The 14,750-nt window shown below is 33.2% G+C and overlaps 1 protein-coding gene across 11 annotated transcripts in view; it reads left to right on the plus strand.

The window, feature by feature from the left end:
- Mtd (TLD domain-containing protein mustard) overlaps positions 1 to 14,750 on the plus strand; it is a 126,466-nt gene that overhangs the window by 86,373 nt on the left and 25,343 nt on the right. For 9 of the 11 annotated variants that reach the window (XM_083038506.1, XM_083038509.1, XM_083038505.1 and 6 more), the window contains 9 exons: positions 3,940 to 4,168; positions 7,158 to 7,315; positions 7,410 to 7,799; positions 7,888 to 8,076; positions 8,175 to 8,531; positions 8,642 to 8,796; positions 9,468 to 9,626; positions 10,348 to 10,514; positions 12,407 to 12,569. In XM_083038506.1, the coding sequence (XP_082894632.1) occupies positions 3,940 to 4,168; positions 7,158 to 7,315; positions 7,410 to 7,799; positions 7,888 to 8,076; positions 8,175 to 8,531; positions 8,642 to 8,796; positions 9,468 to 9,626; positions 10,348 to 10,514; positions 12,407 to 12,569 (1,967 nt within the window). The remainder of the gene's footprint in view (positions 1 to 3,939; positions 4,169 to 7,157; positions 7,316 to 7,409; positions 7,800 to 7,887; positions 8,077 to 8,174; positions 8,532 to 8,641; positions 8,797 to 9,467; positions 9,627 to 10,347; positions 10,515 to 12,406; positions 12,570 to 14,750) is intronic. The other 2 variants (XM_083038501.1, XM_083038502.1) reach the window with 1 other exon arrangement.

The following is a 14,750-nucleotide window of genomic DNA, read 5'->3' on the forward strand; positions in this document are numbered from 1 at the left end:
CGGCTCGCATGATTCTCGAGACGACACTCATTTACCTTGTGTCGAATAGATAATCTTTCCAAGTGTTATTCTCGAACTTTCTCTGACACGTCTGATATTTAGACCTTCTTAATTTTTTAATTTAATAAACGTGGGTCTCGATAATCTCCTTTACTTCTCTAAGCTTTTCTGTAATCAAATAATGGACAAGTTTCGATATTCTTTTTCGTGTTTTTTAATATTTTTTCCTGTTTACGCGATAATCGTGTTATACATTACATTATCCACTACGTTACAATCATGTCAATTGCCGATTTCGCGTAGATACAGAGCGGCTTTAAGTCTCCAGGGAAATTTCTCCATCGAACAACGCTCTAGAAAGAAAGCATCTTTCTCTCTCATCTAATCCTAATCTTTTTCTAATGCGACGCTTGTGAAAGGTTCGCTCCAGGGAACCGGAAGTATGCGACATTCAACCGATGAGGAAATGAAGTTGCTGCACAAACTGCACTTCCTGATTCCCTTCGAAACGGAGCTTCGTGAGACCGGTCTAGCTTGGTGCCATAGTGCATTCCATTCCATTCCCTTCCAACTTCAATGAACATTTTGTTTTCCTTCTGATGATGGACGAAATATCACTAGTTATTTAATTTGATCGGAGCTAAATTGAAGAAATGCTGTTACTAGCATTTCGAAATAAATTCTACAAAAACTTGATTAATTATCATCTATAACAGTAAATATACGCGCAATTGTTTTGCAAATATACACCTTCAATTTGCTCTCTATCGATTCAACTAATGATGATTATCTCTAAATACGGTTGTGTTTTATATGAAATCGAGTATAAAATTTACCAGTATTAATGTTGTATATATTAACGCTTTTTAATAATTAATTAAAACTTAAAAACTTAGTAGTAAAAAATGAAAATATTTTAAAACTTGAAAGAAACTTAAATTAACTTTTAAGAACAAATCGTATTTATCAGAAACATTTAAGTGGTAAAAAATTAATGATTTCTCTATGTTTATAAAATATATGTACATAATATCAGCAATGCACTTTTCGTGAGCCATGCAATGTTAATCTGTTGATGGGTCATCATTATCCGTCAGTCTTGGTAACTGTTGGCGTTATCCTGTTTGACGGCAGCGAAATCACTAACGTCGTAACGTAATCCCTGTGTCCTGATAATTACGGTGGCTGCAATCCCTGCTCTATTAGAACCCAGCTTATGTCGCTTATTTCGGCTCCCTTGCATCCTGTTGATCGATTAACGTCTGTAATCTGACAATCCCTCTTATCTTCTTCGAGCTAGCGACCTTAATGACGTTCGCGTACATGTTAAACAACAACAATTTCCAAGTTTACGCTTATCATTTTATCAATTTTCAAGTGAAAATGTCTAAACCTGCGTTTGTCTTTGTATTAACGTTACTGCAACTTTGAGTTACGATAGGATTAATACAGAGAATTAACTATGGAGAAATCGCCTAAAGAGTTTGTAGAAACGCATTTATGCTTCCGCTTAACTTATCAAAGTAAATTTTCTAAGCAAATTTTCTTACTTAAAAGTTAGATAATAGTTTTTAACTGAAACTCCTTAATCAACATTGCCACACAACTTAGCACAGTAAAATAAAAAAGTTGTATAGAAAATATTTAATCTCGGCATAATTAATTATCTTAATATACGATATAGAGATTGTATGTGATGCATCATAATAGACGAGAAATAAATGAAAATAAATGAAAAGTTTTATAATTATATTAATTTTGACGCCAAAATACTAATTTCAACGCAAAGATTAATTGTCGCAAGAAAATATTACTTTTTAATCACGAATGCAGAAATGCACCCTCAGAGGGGCAGATTGTTAAGTAATCTTCCAACTGTAAAGATACGCAAACAGGGATGCGGGAGAAAAAAGATAGAACAGAAAGATAAAATGGAAGGAGTGGAAAAATAGGGGCAAACACAGGGATAGCTTTCCCCGGGCGAGAGATCTTTTGCGGTCTGGCAGTTCTCGTTCAATGAAAACGATGATGAAGATTATAAAGCCACGGCTAAAAGACGCGGAAGCTGAAACAATGGCCATCTCTCGCTCGCCTTCCTACTCTTCGTGCCATGGTTTTAGAAAGCATCCTCTATCCTCTATCTCATCTTCCTTTTTTCTTTGCCTTTCTCGGCTCAGCTTCATCACTGCGATTTTCGCTTTTTGCCCGTTTTAATCGATCTCTCGTTTTCTCTTCCCACCGCCACCCACGCGTCTAATCTCTGTCACAGGAATGGTCGCTCTTTTTCTTGTTCGGATGCACTACTACTAATGGGATGCGAATTAGAAAAGGAGAGACCTTGAACGGCTTTCTTTATCATTCGTCTAATCTTGATTTTTCTATACTTATTTGAAATAAAAAATAGAATGTTAAGAAACAAAAAACATTGCATGTTATGTTTTATTATTTGAAAAATAATTAAATTAGGTATTTTTATTGTGCAAATAAAAAATATTTTAATCAATTTATTTTATATAAAATTATAAATAATTCACATAAAAATGATAAAAATGACGAATTGTTTCAAATAATCTCAGATAAAGTTTGTTTCAATAAATTAATTTGTTGTCCAATTATAATAATTAAATTATGTAAAGATGTGAGGAATAAAACTAATTGAAATTAAGAAACTATAGAATAAAAATTTTTCGAGATATTTTAAAGAAATGATAAACGTCACGGCAAGATGTAAAAAAAATTGCGTTTAAAAATCATTCTTATAAGACAATAAAGAAAATAGAACACACGGTGGCAATGTATATAAGTTTTTTTTTTAAATTGTAGATTTGAAACGCTTTGGAAATAAATGGCTTAATTGTTCGAGCGCGAGTAGCTTAAGCTCCGGGGAACTTTGCTGAAAAATGATAATAGCGAGGCAAGATTCTCGTGTCATAGCACCTAATGGAATTACGAGAACACTAGGGAAGCGGTAGACAACGCGCAATTGGAGAGAGGGTTGAAGTGTCGCGGAATAATTAACGAATTTCCCGGCGGGACATAAATCGCGTTTTAAGCGTCGGAAACCCTATTTTCCGCCGATGTTCGTGGAAAATGGCGAACTTTCCGACCGCGGGTGAGATTAGCGTCCGCTTGCGCGGGAAGAGACGAGCTTTTTAATTGATTTATGCCGACCCTTTTCCCGGCGCTATTGTTCAAGGAAAAAGCTATCGCGACAAATAGCCCGATTAGTTCGCGCAACAGTATTACATCGCTCGTGTACAGGTCGTTGCACGAATTTGCATAAGAGACATACGAGCGAGCGTGACCTCCACAGCCGCACAACCAGGTTTTTTTTTTTCCCCGAGAATTCAATTTTCTGTCGTCCGATATTCTCTCGAACGCGTTTCTGTCAGCTTATGTAAATGAGGCTGATGGCCTCATGTGCACTATCGTGGGTGCGTGTGTGTGGGGAAAAATGCATAGGAGGCTCAGATGCGCCCAGTAACGGAGATTTTATCAAGTGATCCTCTCGCAGCATCATCTCGAGTATCTATATATATATATATATCTCTTATTATTTAAATACGTTCCCGCGAATCTCTACGCGAGTTAGAAAAGTGATGAAAGAGGATTTGTTTAGAGATCAATGGTTAAATAAATACACACGCATTATTTTCGGAATACTTTATACATATTTTATTAGAAATACGCAGACATATTCGTTCGGCGCACAATAATAAATCAATTCTAAGTCACACTTTGCCGACCATCCATTTTATTAATTATTATTCGATTAAAAGCAACGAGCTGGCTTTGTAAACGCGGCGCAGAAATGACCTTTTTCCATTGCTTGCACAAGACGCGTAGAAAAGACGTTAGACACGCGAAGAAAGTAATTCTTTTGAAGGATCACGTTTCCTATTGAGATGCTTAATGACATGTTTGCCTTCGTAATTACAGGTGGGCGACAGAGACACACTTACGTCGGTGGCGGCGCGATTCGATACGACGCCGTCCGAGCTGAGCAAATTGAACAGGCTCGGAAGTACTTTCATTTATTCCGGTCAGCAATTATGGGTCCCAGTGAAAGGAGAAGGACGCCCAGGAGGCGAATCGACTACCGATACGCCCAGCCCTGATCCTTGTCACGATCATGAGTCCCAGGACGACTTACCACCTGAAGAAAAAGGTGAACATTATTCTATTCCTCTCTGATACTGTTAGAGTATCATTGTTTACTCAAACTCTTAAAATCTCTTCGAGTTCATATTTAACGAATAGTTATAAATCCTAATTATTTTATCTCGCAAACTTTAATTTGAAAGGAAGAAGGAGAGATCCTAATTTTTAAACGCGTTTTAAAGATTTTGAAAATTCTTCCAAGGAAGCACTATAAATCTCTAGAAAAAATAATTTATATGATTGTTTAGTGCAAGAACAATACAGCAGAACATTACTTACTATTATTATGTGTGCAATATATATTTTATAACTATAATTAATATTATTTTACTAATAGCAAGTAAAATAATTATTATTTTACTAACAAGCTTTTCAAGGGGATAAATATGAATTTATTAATGAATCGGCCATTTATTTTGCACTTACCGCTTAATCATCGCTGGATTGCTCTTGCGAAGTAAAAGAAAAAATATTGTTGATGACCTCTAAAGTGTCCACTTACATTAGGTACAGGGTTGACATATAGCTGTCGAGCTGTCGAAGGACGACACGCTCTTTTTTTCCCGTATTTATGACGCAACACACGAGGGCGTGCAATTAATGGCAATTTCATTCTTTCCCGTCTAACTTGGCTGATTCGACGACCCGTCGATATCCGCCCGAGATCCTGTATCCTGTTGCGCATTATGCTAATGCGCAAGACAGATTTAATACACGCGTAGCGACGTAGCATGAATAATGCAGCAGGATCCAGAGAACAGCTATGCGTGATAGGCGCTAGAGATTGACTCACTCGACCAGATACATAGAGAGAAAAGAATTGGGATATCGGTTATATTATCTGCCTATGTATATACGAAGTCGACCGCTTAAATGAATATTGATGCGTTACCACATCGCGCTACGTGTCTCCGAAAAATCGATATATAGTGCTACTGTAACTAATACACTTGCTTTTTCACATTGTTTGCATTACATCGCCTCTGGGAACGTGGAACTTCCATACTTGTCAATTATCAGCTGAAAATAGATAGTAGAAGCAGTCATTCATTACGATATATTTGCGTGAACTAATCAGGTTAATTTTTAGTTCGAAACGACGCATAATTTGTCAGAATATTGCGCATTATTTCTCACATTTTTAAATTATTATACTTTATTTTCAGTTGAATTCTGAACAGAAAGAGAGAGAGAACGAGGTAGACACAGAGAGGTGATAGTTTTGTAAAAATTAATTTTAGAGAATTTATTTAATCTATTAAACTGATAGAAAATTGCATAAAAATAATTAATGTAATGATAAATGATTTAAATAGAGAAATTTAAGATATATAAATTTTTCAAAGTTAAAATAAACAATTTTTCAGGCAACATAAATAATCGTAATATGCATTTAAGTAAAAAATATTTTCTGGTGCCTAATCATTCATCATAAATAATAGATAATTAATATTTATATTGTACATAAATATATATATATATCATAAATGTGAGACAGAAAACATACACACATTCTCTCTCTTTCTGTTGTTTACGGCAAATACGATACAAAATTTAATTTCCGACGTTACATAATTTCGTGATTTACTGCTCGGCTATTGGTCCGTTTAGCGGGGACAATAGACAAAGCAAATTGTTGCACACACTTGCTCCAACTTGAAGTTTATTTATGTCTTCTTCGGATAGAATCGCGCTTTGTCACCGTTGCCGCATCGCACTAGTTATACCGCAGCATGCACACGCGATCGCAACATTCGTGCAACGTATGCACGAGTCGTCACGTTTTGCAACGCCAACGGGGTTGGGAGGAAGAGGACAACGCCGAGCGCGATCGTGGTCTTACATCGTGGAGTTACATCTTTTGTAATCTACGACTCAAATGGTCGACACAACGCGCACCGCGAAAAACACAATTATATCATAAAGGTAGCTTAACATCACATATGTGTACGCGTTACACAATTCATATTGTATATAAGAATTATCGCTATCTCGAAATGTTCTTCCAAAAAGACTTATAATCAGGTAAAATGGCCAAAAAAAGTAAGAACGATTATTTATATGTATATTTGTCAAAGCCAGGTATATTATAAATATTATTTTTTGTTAAAAATGTTCTTAATTTTTTTAGTTATCTAAGAATATCTTATCTAGAAAGAAAATTAAAAGATAATTATTTTCAAATTATATTATCTTAATTATTTTTTATTATTTAAAATATTATTTTAAAAGAAACTAATTGTTTTTAATTATTCAATTTTAAAACTGTTGATTATTCGCTTTATTACAATATTTTTTGATTGCCATCGATATTTAAACTCGATATTTAAACTTCGAGAGTTCGACAAAAATACGGGTCATCTGGTATATGACATTCAATCAGCTGATCATCCACAACGCAAAGCGCGCGCATACATACGTTATATTCGCATTGCTGTGCGAACATAAGCTGTAAGCTAGTGTAATAATGTTCAACCGCAATGTCACGGCGGATGAAACAGATGATGAAATTACTGATTCCGACAAAATTATACATGCACTTATACATTGCAACGAATAACGAGTTATGTCGGAACTTTCTGGATGTGAGGTTAGGTTGAGTTTTCTCCGACGTATATAGGCGGGATTTAAAGAAGCATCATGACAGTCTCTGCGAAAACATTGTTAGATAATTGACAGTGTGTGTCTCTTAAAAACCGTAAGACTTTGGATCTCTCTTTCTTTCTTTCAATATTATTATCACGCGTCAAATAGTCATTGCTTGAAAATATTCAAGATTATAAACTGAAATATGCTTGCTATCATAATTCTTTTGTGATTACAAATGACTTAAATTCTGCAACTGTTGCAATATGGATTTTCAAAGTATACATGTCACTCTTTTCATGTAAATTAAATATATTGTATAATAAATATATTAAACTGTATTTTTATGAATTTTATAAAATGCATTTCTACTTTGCACTTATTTTTGCATTTGTTATTTGATTTTGCAGAACTTTTGGACAATCTAAGACCAGTGTCACCAAAGCCAGGCCATATGGAGCGTATAAAGACACCTCTTGGAACTTCCAGTGGAACTGCAGATGAAGATGAGCAACCGTTTAGAGAAAGATTTCTGAAAATCAATGTTAGGCATATCACAGATGGCCAGGTAATGCTTTTTAAAAATATTTATTATTCTATTAAAATATCTATCATATTTTATTTGATAATTTTAATTTTTGAAAATTTTAATATTTTTCCAGGGTGTAGTTGGCGGTGTGTTGTTAGTTACGCCAAATGCAGTGATGTTTGATCCTAATGTATCTGATCCTCTTGTTATTGAGCATGGTGCTGAATCTTACGGAGTGATTGCTCCGATGGAGTTTGTAGTTAATGCTGCAATTTATTATGACATTGCACATATGAGGGTCTCCCATACTGAGTCCAGCCATTTGGACAAAAAACCCGAAATTTATTACATGAAGAAACCCCAAATAGATAATCGTAAATGCCAATCTCCGGGAAAGGATGAGAATTTTCCTGAATTAGCGGGTGATGATAGTGAGAGTGTATGTAGTTGTGCGGAGAGAGATGGCGATGCTTTTCCAAAGGCCTTTGAGAGAGAACTTGTAACTCCCACCAATCTTCAAAGTGTAGGTATTCTTTTGTTATGGTATCGATATTTATTATGTATAATACAAAGTATTAAAATTTTATTTTAATGAATAAACATTGTTATAGGAGGAGAATTCAAATTCGACTAAAGAGAAAGAGAAAGATAGTGACAAAGAATTTTGCAGTGGCGGCCAAGCTAGTAGAACATTAGAAGAACGCAGACGTTCCATGCTTGACCATCATTGGGCAGTTCCTAGTAAAGATCGAACATTTTCTGTTGATGATGAACAACAAGATTCATTAAATTCTGATAAGGTAATTATACTTATATTGTAACAGAATTATTATGCAGAATTAGTAAAATTTATAATTACAATTAAGTAAAAAACTAATATAAATAATTATTGCAACAGACGGAACCAGCTAAATCAAATGCCATTCCCGAAGACGAAGAAGGATCTCTAGTCAAATTGTCGTGCCATGATTCTGGTATCGATATCCGTGATCCTAATCCACCTATTCCGGTAGTTCAGCCTATGCCATCGAAAAAAGTGTACTCAGATGCAGACATTGTTTTATCTTCGGATTGGGTCCCTCCGATAACGATAGCGCCAACGAATGTTACGAGCACGTTAGAAGCCGGTTCTACTCCTATTAATGGCAGAAAGAAAGCCAGCTCGGTATCTTTTAGCTTAGAGAGTAATGTAGAGGAGCCCGAAAAGGATGAAGAGCACAAGGAAGATGATAAACAGGAAACTCGAAAGAATAAGGTATATGTTTAAATTTAATATTTACAACGTGTAAAAGCGCAGAATAATATTTTCTCTAGATATATTTGTTTAACCTAACTTAACCTAACACCTAACACTTTTTTTTAAAGATGCTAAAACGTCTATCATATCCGTTGTCCTGGATGGAAGGTTTAACCGGAGAGAAGGAAGACGAAAGCAGCAAATCCATCTCTGACAAGGTACCGAGCCTTCCGAACAGCGCTGATTCCCATCACTCTTCTGTTTTCAGCAAAGTTTTCTCAAGGTGAACAAAATTTTATCATGTTACATTGACATTTATTGACAAAAAAGATATTGCGTTACTTTGAGAGTTATTTTAAATATGATATTTTTACAAGTGCTTCTATCTTTTCACTCTTCTATTTATCTGTGTTAAGAATGAGTAACGTTTCTGCAAGGAAGCGCATTTACTGAAAAACAAAATTTTATCGGCGCACTAATTTTTATTTTAACTTGCTTTTTGCAAATTTTTAGAGTAATATATAGAATACAAATGAGGTTACTCACACATGAGCAGAAAGTGCCTTATGTAGATTATATGTTTTGTTTCTTTGTTATGAATAAAATTAATTTTAAAAGTTCATTTTTATGACACAAGTATAGCCTCATTTGTTGTACATAGTATATTAGTTATTTCTATAGAAAGAGAGCTTCTTAGATATGAAAAGCATTACGGAATACAAAACTTACGGAAGGAATATATAAGTATGAAGTATGAAGGTACATTAAGAGATAATCAGTCTTAATCGCTGTTTTACAAAAACTGACAACTATTGCGTGGTCAGTTGTGACGAGAGAGAAATTTCAAGATGTTTATGCTTACATTGCTTGCGACACGAATTTAGATATTTACTAACGCTTTAATGTCATTTCTGATATAACTAACAAAAAATATGTAATGGTGGTGGAAAAAAGCTCACCGATCAACCTGGTGAGTGACTTTAGCTCCGGCCTGTTTGCTAAAACTCCCAGCGAAGAGAGTGGCGGTAGAGCGGGTGGAACTCCTCCGCTTACCGCCTCCTCTCTCTCCCAGGACTTCAGCAATTTCTCACCTGGTCCAGGAGGCTTCATCGGGTGAGTTTGGACCTGACATGACCTTACATTGTTGTATCCCCTTCTTCCTGCAGTCCTTTCTATTTTTATTCGATCTACTTGATCAATTTTCGTATCTTGACGTACTCACTGATTCGTGAATGTTTTACTTCTGTAGAATTCTCTCTCAATGTTGTATTTGTTAAATGAACACACTCTGCATCGATCAAAGCTGTTAATATTATAGATATCATAGGAGTTATTATTTATTATCAAAATTTTACAATATTCCGAGGATTCTACAGTTAAAATGCTTTTTCCTTCACACACTATTTTTTTTTTCCATTGTTTCTTATAAGTTTCAAGATACTCCAGGATTGAGGGCTCCTGCTTTCAGGTAAATTATACTGTTTGCCAAAAGACTCAGCGATAGACACTACTGTTGCAATTCTTCAGATCGCTTACAGCCAACACATGACCAATTTAACACAGTGTTTAGTACCCTCAAGCAGCTACATAATTTATTATTTATGTATACACTCTCTCTGATACACTCTCTGATTGTTAATTCCCATTGTTATTAATGTTATTATATATATATTACTTCTGAACTACAAGAATGTGCAAATTAAATATATAATAGTTCAATAAATTTTTGATAGCTGACTAACGTGTACTTGTTCAAAAGTTTTTATAATGTTGTTTCGTGAGAAGAAATTTTCTTTTCTCTCTTATAATTTTATATTTTACGATTTTTTTTCAGACGCTCTTCTGTAGGTACCTTTATTAGACAGCAACCTTTAACATCCTCCGGCAGCAGCAGCGTCGATAGCAGTCGAGGTAGTAAAACTTCGACAATGCCGCCGCGATTGGATTACCGCAGTATGGTCTCGGTCGAGGATATGCCAGAATTATTTGTGAGTTTCGACAGTAAGTATCGCTATCGCACATATAGAGACACATTCATAATCTATTTCATGTTCTTATCGGAATGGATAGTCTAATTATCGTGAAGGCATACTTAAACAGAATTTCCTTTTACACAGAATACACTCATTACTGTTTCATATATCATTAATATTAATATCGATTATTAGTTATATACGATGCAAAGAAATTAATAAGTGATGATAAGGATGATAAACGGGATTAGTAGGTGTATCACGCACTGCACTCGCTCGAAAACACATAGATAGCTTTTTAAATAGTATTGTTTTGCCAGTTTATTGCTCCCGTCTCAAAATTTCGAGCGCTTTTGGCTATAAATTATGACAGATTTGTAAAATAATTTTTCATATTTTCTAAATTTTAAGCTCCGTCTTATATCGATAGATTTGAAATTGATAACCAAATGCGCTTTCCTTGGTGTACGTTAAAGTAGTTTATCATTGTTTTAGATTATCATTGTTTATCATTGTCAATTCTATATGTCATTTCACTAAAACTTTAACTCAACTATATATGTATCACTTTTCTTATATATAAAACAAATGTTTTACTCGAAATAAATAACGAGTATTTGTGGAAAGAATAATATTAAATATTAAATAGCGCGAAATTTTGTTTTATATGAATTAATAACTCTCTACTCTTTGATAGAGACAACAATTTAACTCACTAATACATGTATTTCAACAAACACAATTCTTAATAGAAAGATTTAAATGAAATTTAAATTTAACTCAACAAGCCGCAATTTTGTAACATATCTCTTTCCAAACAGAACATATGAATACATTTCTAGAATTTTGAAACCCTTTGTGCCGTATTGCATGTAGCGAACGCATCTTGTTTGCACTATTTAAATAATAACTTTAATTATACAACTTAAAGCGTATATTTAGAACGTAGAGAATTTTGAATTTTTACACATTTTAATATCTCTTTTAATAATCAATAATTGAATAATCATTTTAAATCAAACTATATCTCTGCAAGATGTGTTATGCTCGATTATTATAGACATTAGTAGTAACCATTGTATATTTCTCTACATTGGTTGTTCAATTATCTCTCTATCTCTTTCTCTTCAGTAATATTTTATCCATTTCAGATTAGCACAACGGGTTTCATTATTTAGTTAGCAATAGGTTCATACTAATACAGTAATGTCATTTGTTTCTGTTGTCCCTCTAGTCCAAGCACCTAATTTTCCCGAACTCGAAGGCCTGGGTAGGTTCATACAGTATTAGCTTGCTCTTTTCCTTGTGTCACGAATCCCTATTTTTTCATTTGCCTCTTCATTTTGTTAAATGAACATATGTTTTTGTCTGTTCGCGATTTTGTTTACTGTGCATTATAAACATGATTTGCGCAATTTTACACACGGCGGATACACTGTGTGGTAACCGTTATTGTATTAATGTAATGGTTATTATTCTATTTCATCACCATTTTTTGCTGCACGTGTATTTTTTTTTTTATAAATATAATCAGACTTTCTTCTATAATATATCTATATAATCGCTATATTCATGCATTATATCTATCATATTAACATTCCTTTCACATAATAATTCTTACTCTGACACTCTCTTCTCACCTTTATTTGTGGTAATGTGCTTGTCTCGTTTTCCGAAACTTATTCGTATTTTTTACCTATTTGTGTATTTGCGTGTATAATTATCTCAGTAATTTCTGAAGAAATTCGAACAACTTCTTATCGCAACAAAACTTGTTTATTACGATGTAATCGTGAATCGCACATATGTTGTCTGGATTCACAGACTATATCGAATGTAAAGATAAAGCCATCAATTATAAAACTCTTATTAATTAAAAGTACTTGATCTATATTGATAAATGCTTCTCGTATTACGCAGAATTGATTCCACGGCCCGCACGTTCTTGCGAAGACCCACCGTTGTACCTGAGACTACGAACAGGAAGACCGAAGGATAAGAAGATACCGCGATCGACGCCAATTATGAGCTATGGCAAAAAGAAACTACGTCCCGAATACTGGTTCAGCGTGCCACGCAACAGGTAATTATTTCTGACATTACAATTCCTCGATACATCTCCTTAATTATTGCAATTCGATACGCGTCAGAGCACAGGAGGGATGCGAATTCAGAAGCCATTCGAGTTTAAGTTCTGATTTTAAATCGCTTAAAGCGTTTATGACTCTTTCAAACGGTATATAATGAATTTTATAATCTTAAGAGATATAGAAAATTAAACAATATTTTATAATAATATTTGAATAAATTAATTATGGAAATTTTTTTCCGAGATATATATAAGATTTGTTATGTTTATGTTTAATAGTCATAATTTTATTTTAAAAATATTTAAATGTAAAAATACATTCTAAAAATCTCTAGAAATTTAGAAAAAGTCTTAATTTTAAAAATCAACTTTTAAAAAATGAACATTCTTATGATTTTTCGCTGCTCCTCTCACTCTGGCGATGACTAAGGCTGTTATATGCAAACAAGAGAAGCAGCGTTCTCTTCGGTATTTGTACATTCCTGAAATCTGTATTTATATCAAGATAAGTGTTTTGTTTCTTTTTTTAACGATTAAGGAGTAGTCGCCGAAAAATACGAGTTACAGACAACGCGTTGTTCGCGATAAGTCATGATCACTTGATCGTGCCAGAATAAATATTCGCCGAATGCTGTTTTTTTTTTCTTGGCGCTGGTAATTTTCCTTCGAGTGAAAAATCTCGTCACGTATTATTTTTGTATGTATGGTCGACTTACGCATACCTACATTCGCGAAGAGCAACATCCAGAATGCGTTACGACCGGACGCATGCTTCACGTCGCAAGAACCGCAAAATAGATTTTCGCCTCCGCCGCCGGATTTTCTATTTATACACTCGATGCTTGATCGAGCTTTAGCGAGCGCCGACAGCCAGTATTTTCCTTGCTTCAAACTTGTTAAACGTGTATTTAAAATTCATTAGAATAATGAATAATGTGAGTACTTGTGTCACAGAAATAGAAAATTACTAAAATATATATACTTAAATAAAGTAAAGAATATTATAATTTGTAAAGAAAAAAATATATAACTTATATATATATTGGATTTTTTTTATTTTATAATAATTTCATATTAAAAAAAAATTTAGCAAATGTGTTATGGCTTTAACTTTGAAGGAAAAAAATGCGTGTCTCTCGCTTACATAGGCTGAATATTATTGTTCAAGATAGTAATCCCAATTCTCAGAATTTCCGAATTAGTCATCTACATATATCATGATATTACGTAAATCTCGTTGACAGTTCTTTTGAGATGCCACTTGTTTACAAATATCAATCGCTTCCCAGTATCGCGATTATATCGAGTGACAGACAATTAAAATCGTTCTTGTTTGAGTAATCATCTGGATTAAGATCTATCGAGAGTGTTTCTATGTATCAATCTAATCACATTCTTATTATTATCAGATAAATTATAAAGTTGCCGAAAATAATATTCTCATTAATATGCTCTTATAAAGTTGCCGAAAATAATATTCTCATTAATATGCTCTATTAATCTACAAGTTACGAGAATAAAATTGACGCGTTGATATCGGCAAATATGATAAAATAAATTAAGCCATTTTGTTTAATATCTAATTTTATATAAAACGATGCATATATATCTATATATGCATGTGTCATATTACTCGTTCTTAAAAAATATAATTTTTAATTTTTTTATTAACTTATTTATTGAACTACAATATTAATTTAAAATATTTGTTTTAATTATACGAGTTAAAATTTTTCTTTAGAACATTTTTGTTGAAGTTTAATGCATCCCTAAAAAATGCATCTAGTGAGAGAGAGACTATAAAATACATACATATACTGTATGAGATTATCGATTTCCGGAATTTTCTAAACTTTTTTGCCAAGAGGATAATAAAATTCTTTCTAAATAGAATTAACAAGTTTTATTTAACAAGTATATTTTTTGTATTTTTAATATACATATATATATATTATAGCTCTCTATTAATATATAAATATATTCTTATAAATATATTCTACTAATTTCTTATTATAAATTAAAATTATCTTAAATTTACAATATTATTATGCCATCTTTACTAATTAAAATATTTTATCCTTTCATATCTCTTTTGTGTACATAGAGTGCGAGGATATTTTAATATAAAATTAAAATAATTTATAAATAAAATTCAAAGAATATGTGATAGAAATA

The sequence above is a fragment of the Prenolepis imparis genome, unplaced genomic scaffold (genome assembly GCF_030444845.1).
Source record: "Prenolepis imparis isolate NDT839.2.m4 unplaced genomic scaffold, iyPreImpa1.0 SCAF_5, whole genome shotgun sequence".
NCBI lineage: Eukaryota > Metazoa > Arthropoda > Insecta > Hymenoptera > Formicidae > Prenolepis > Prenolepis imparis.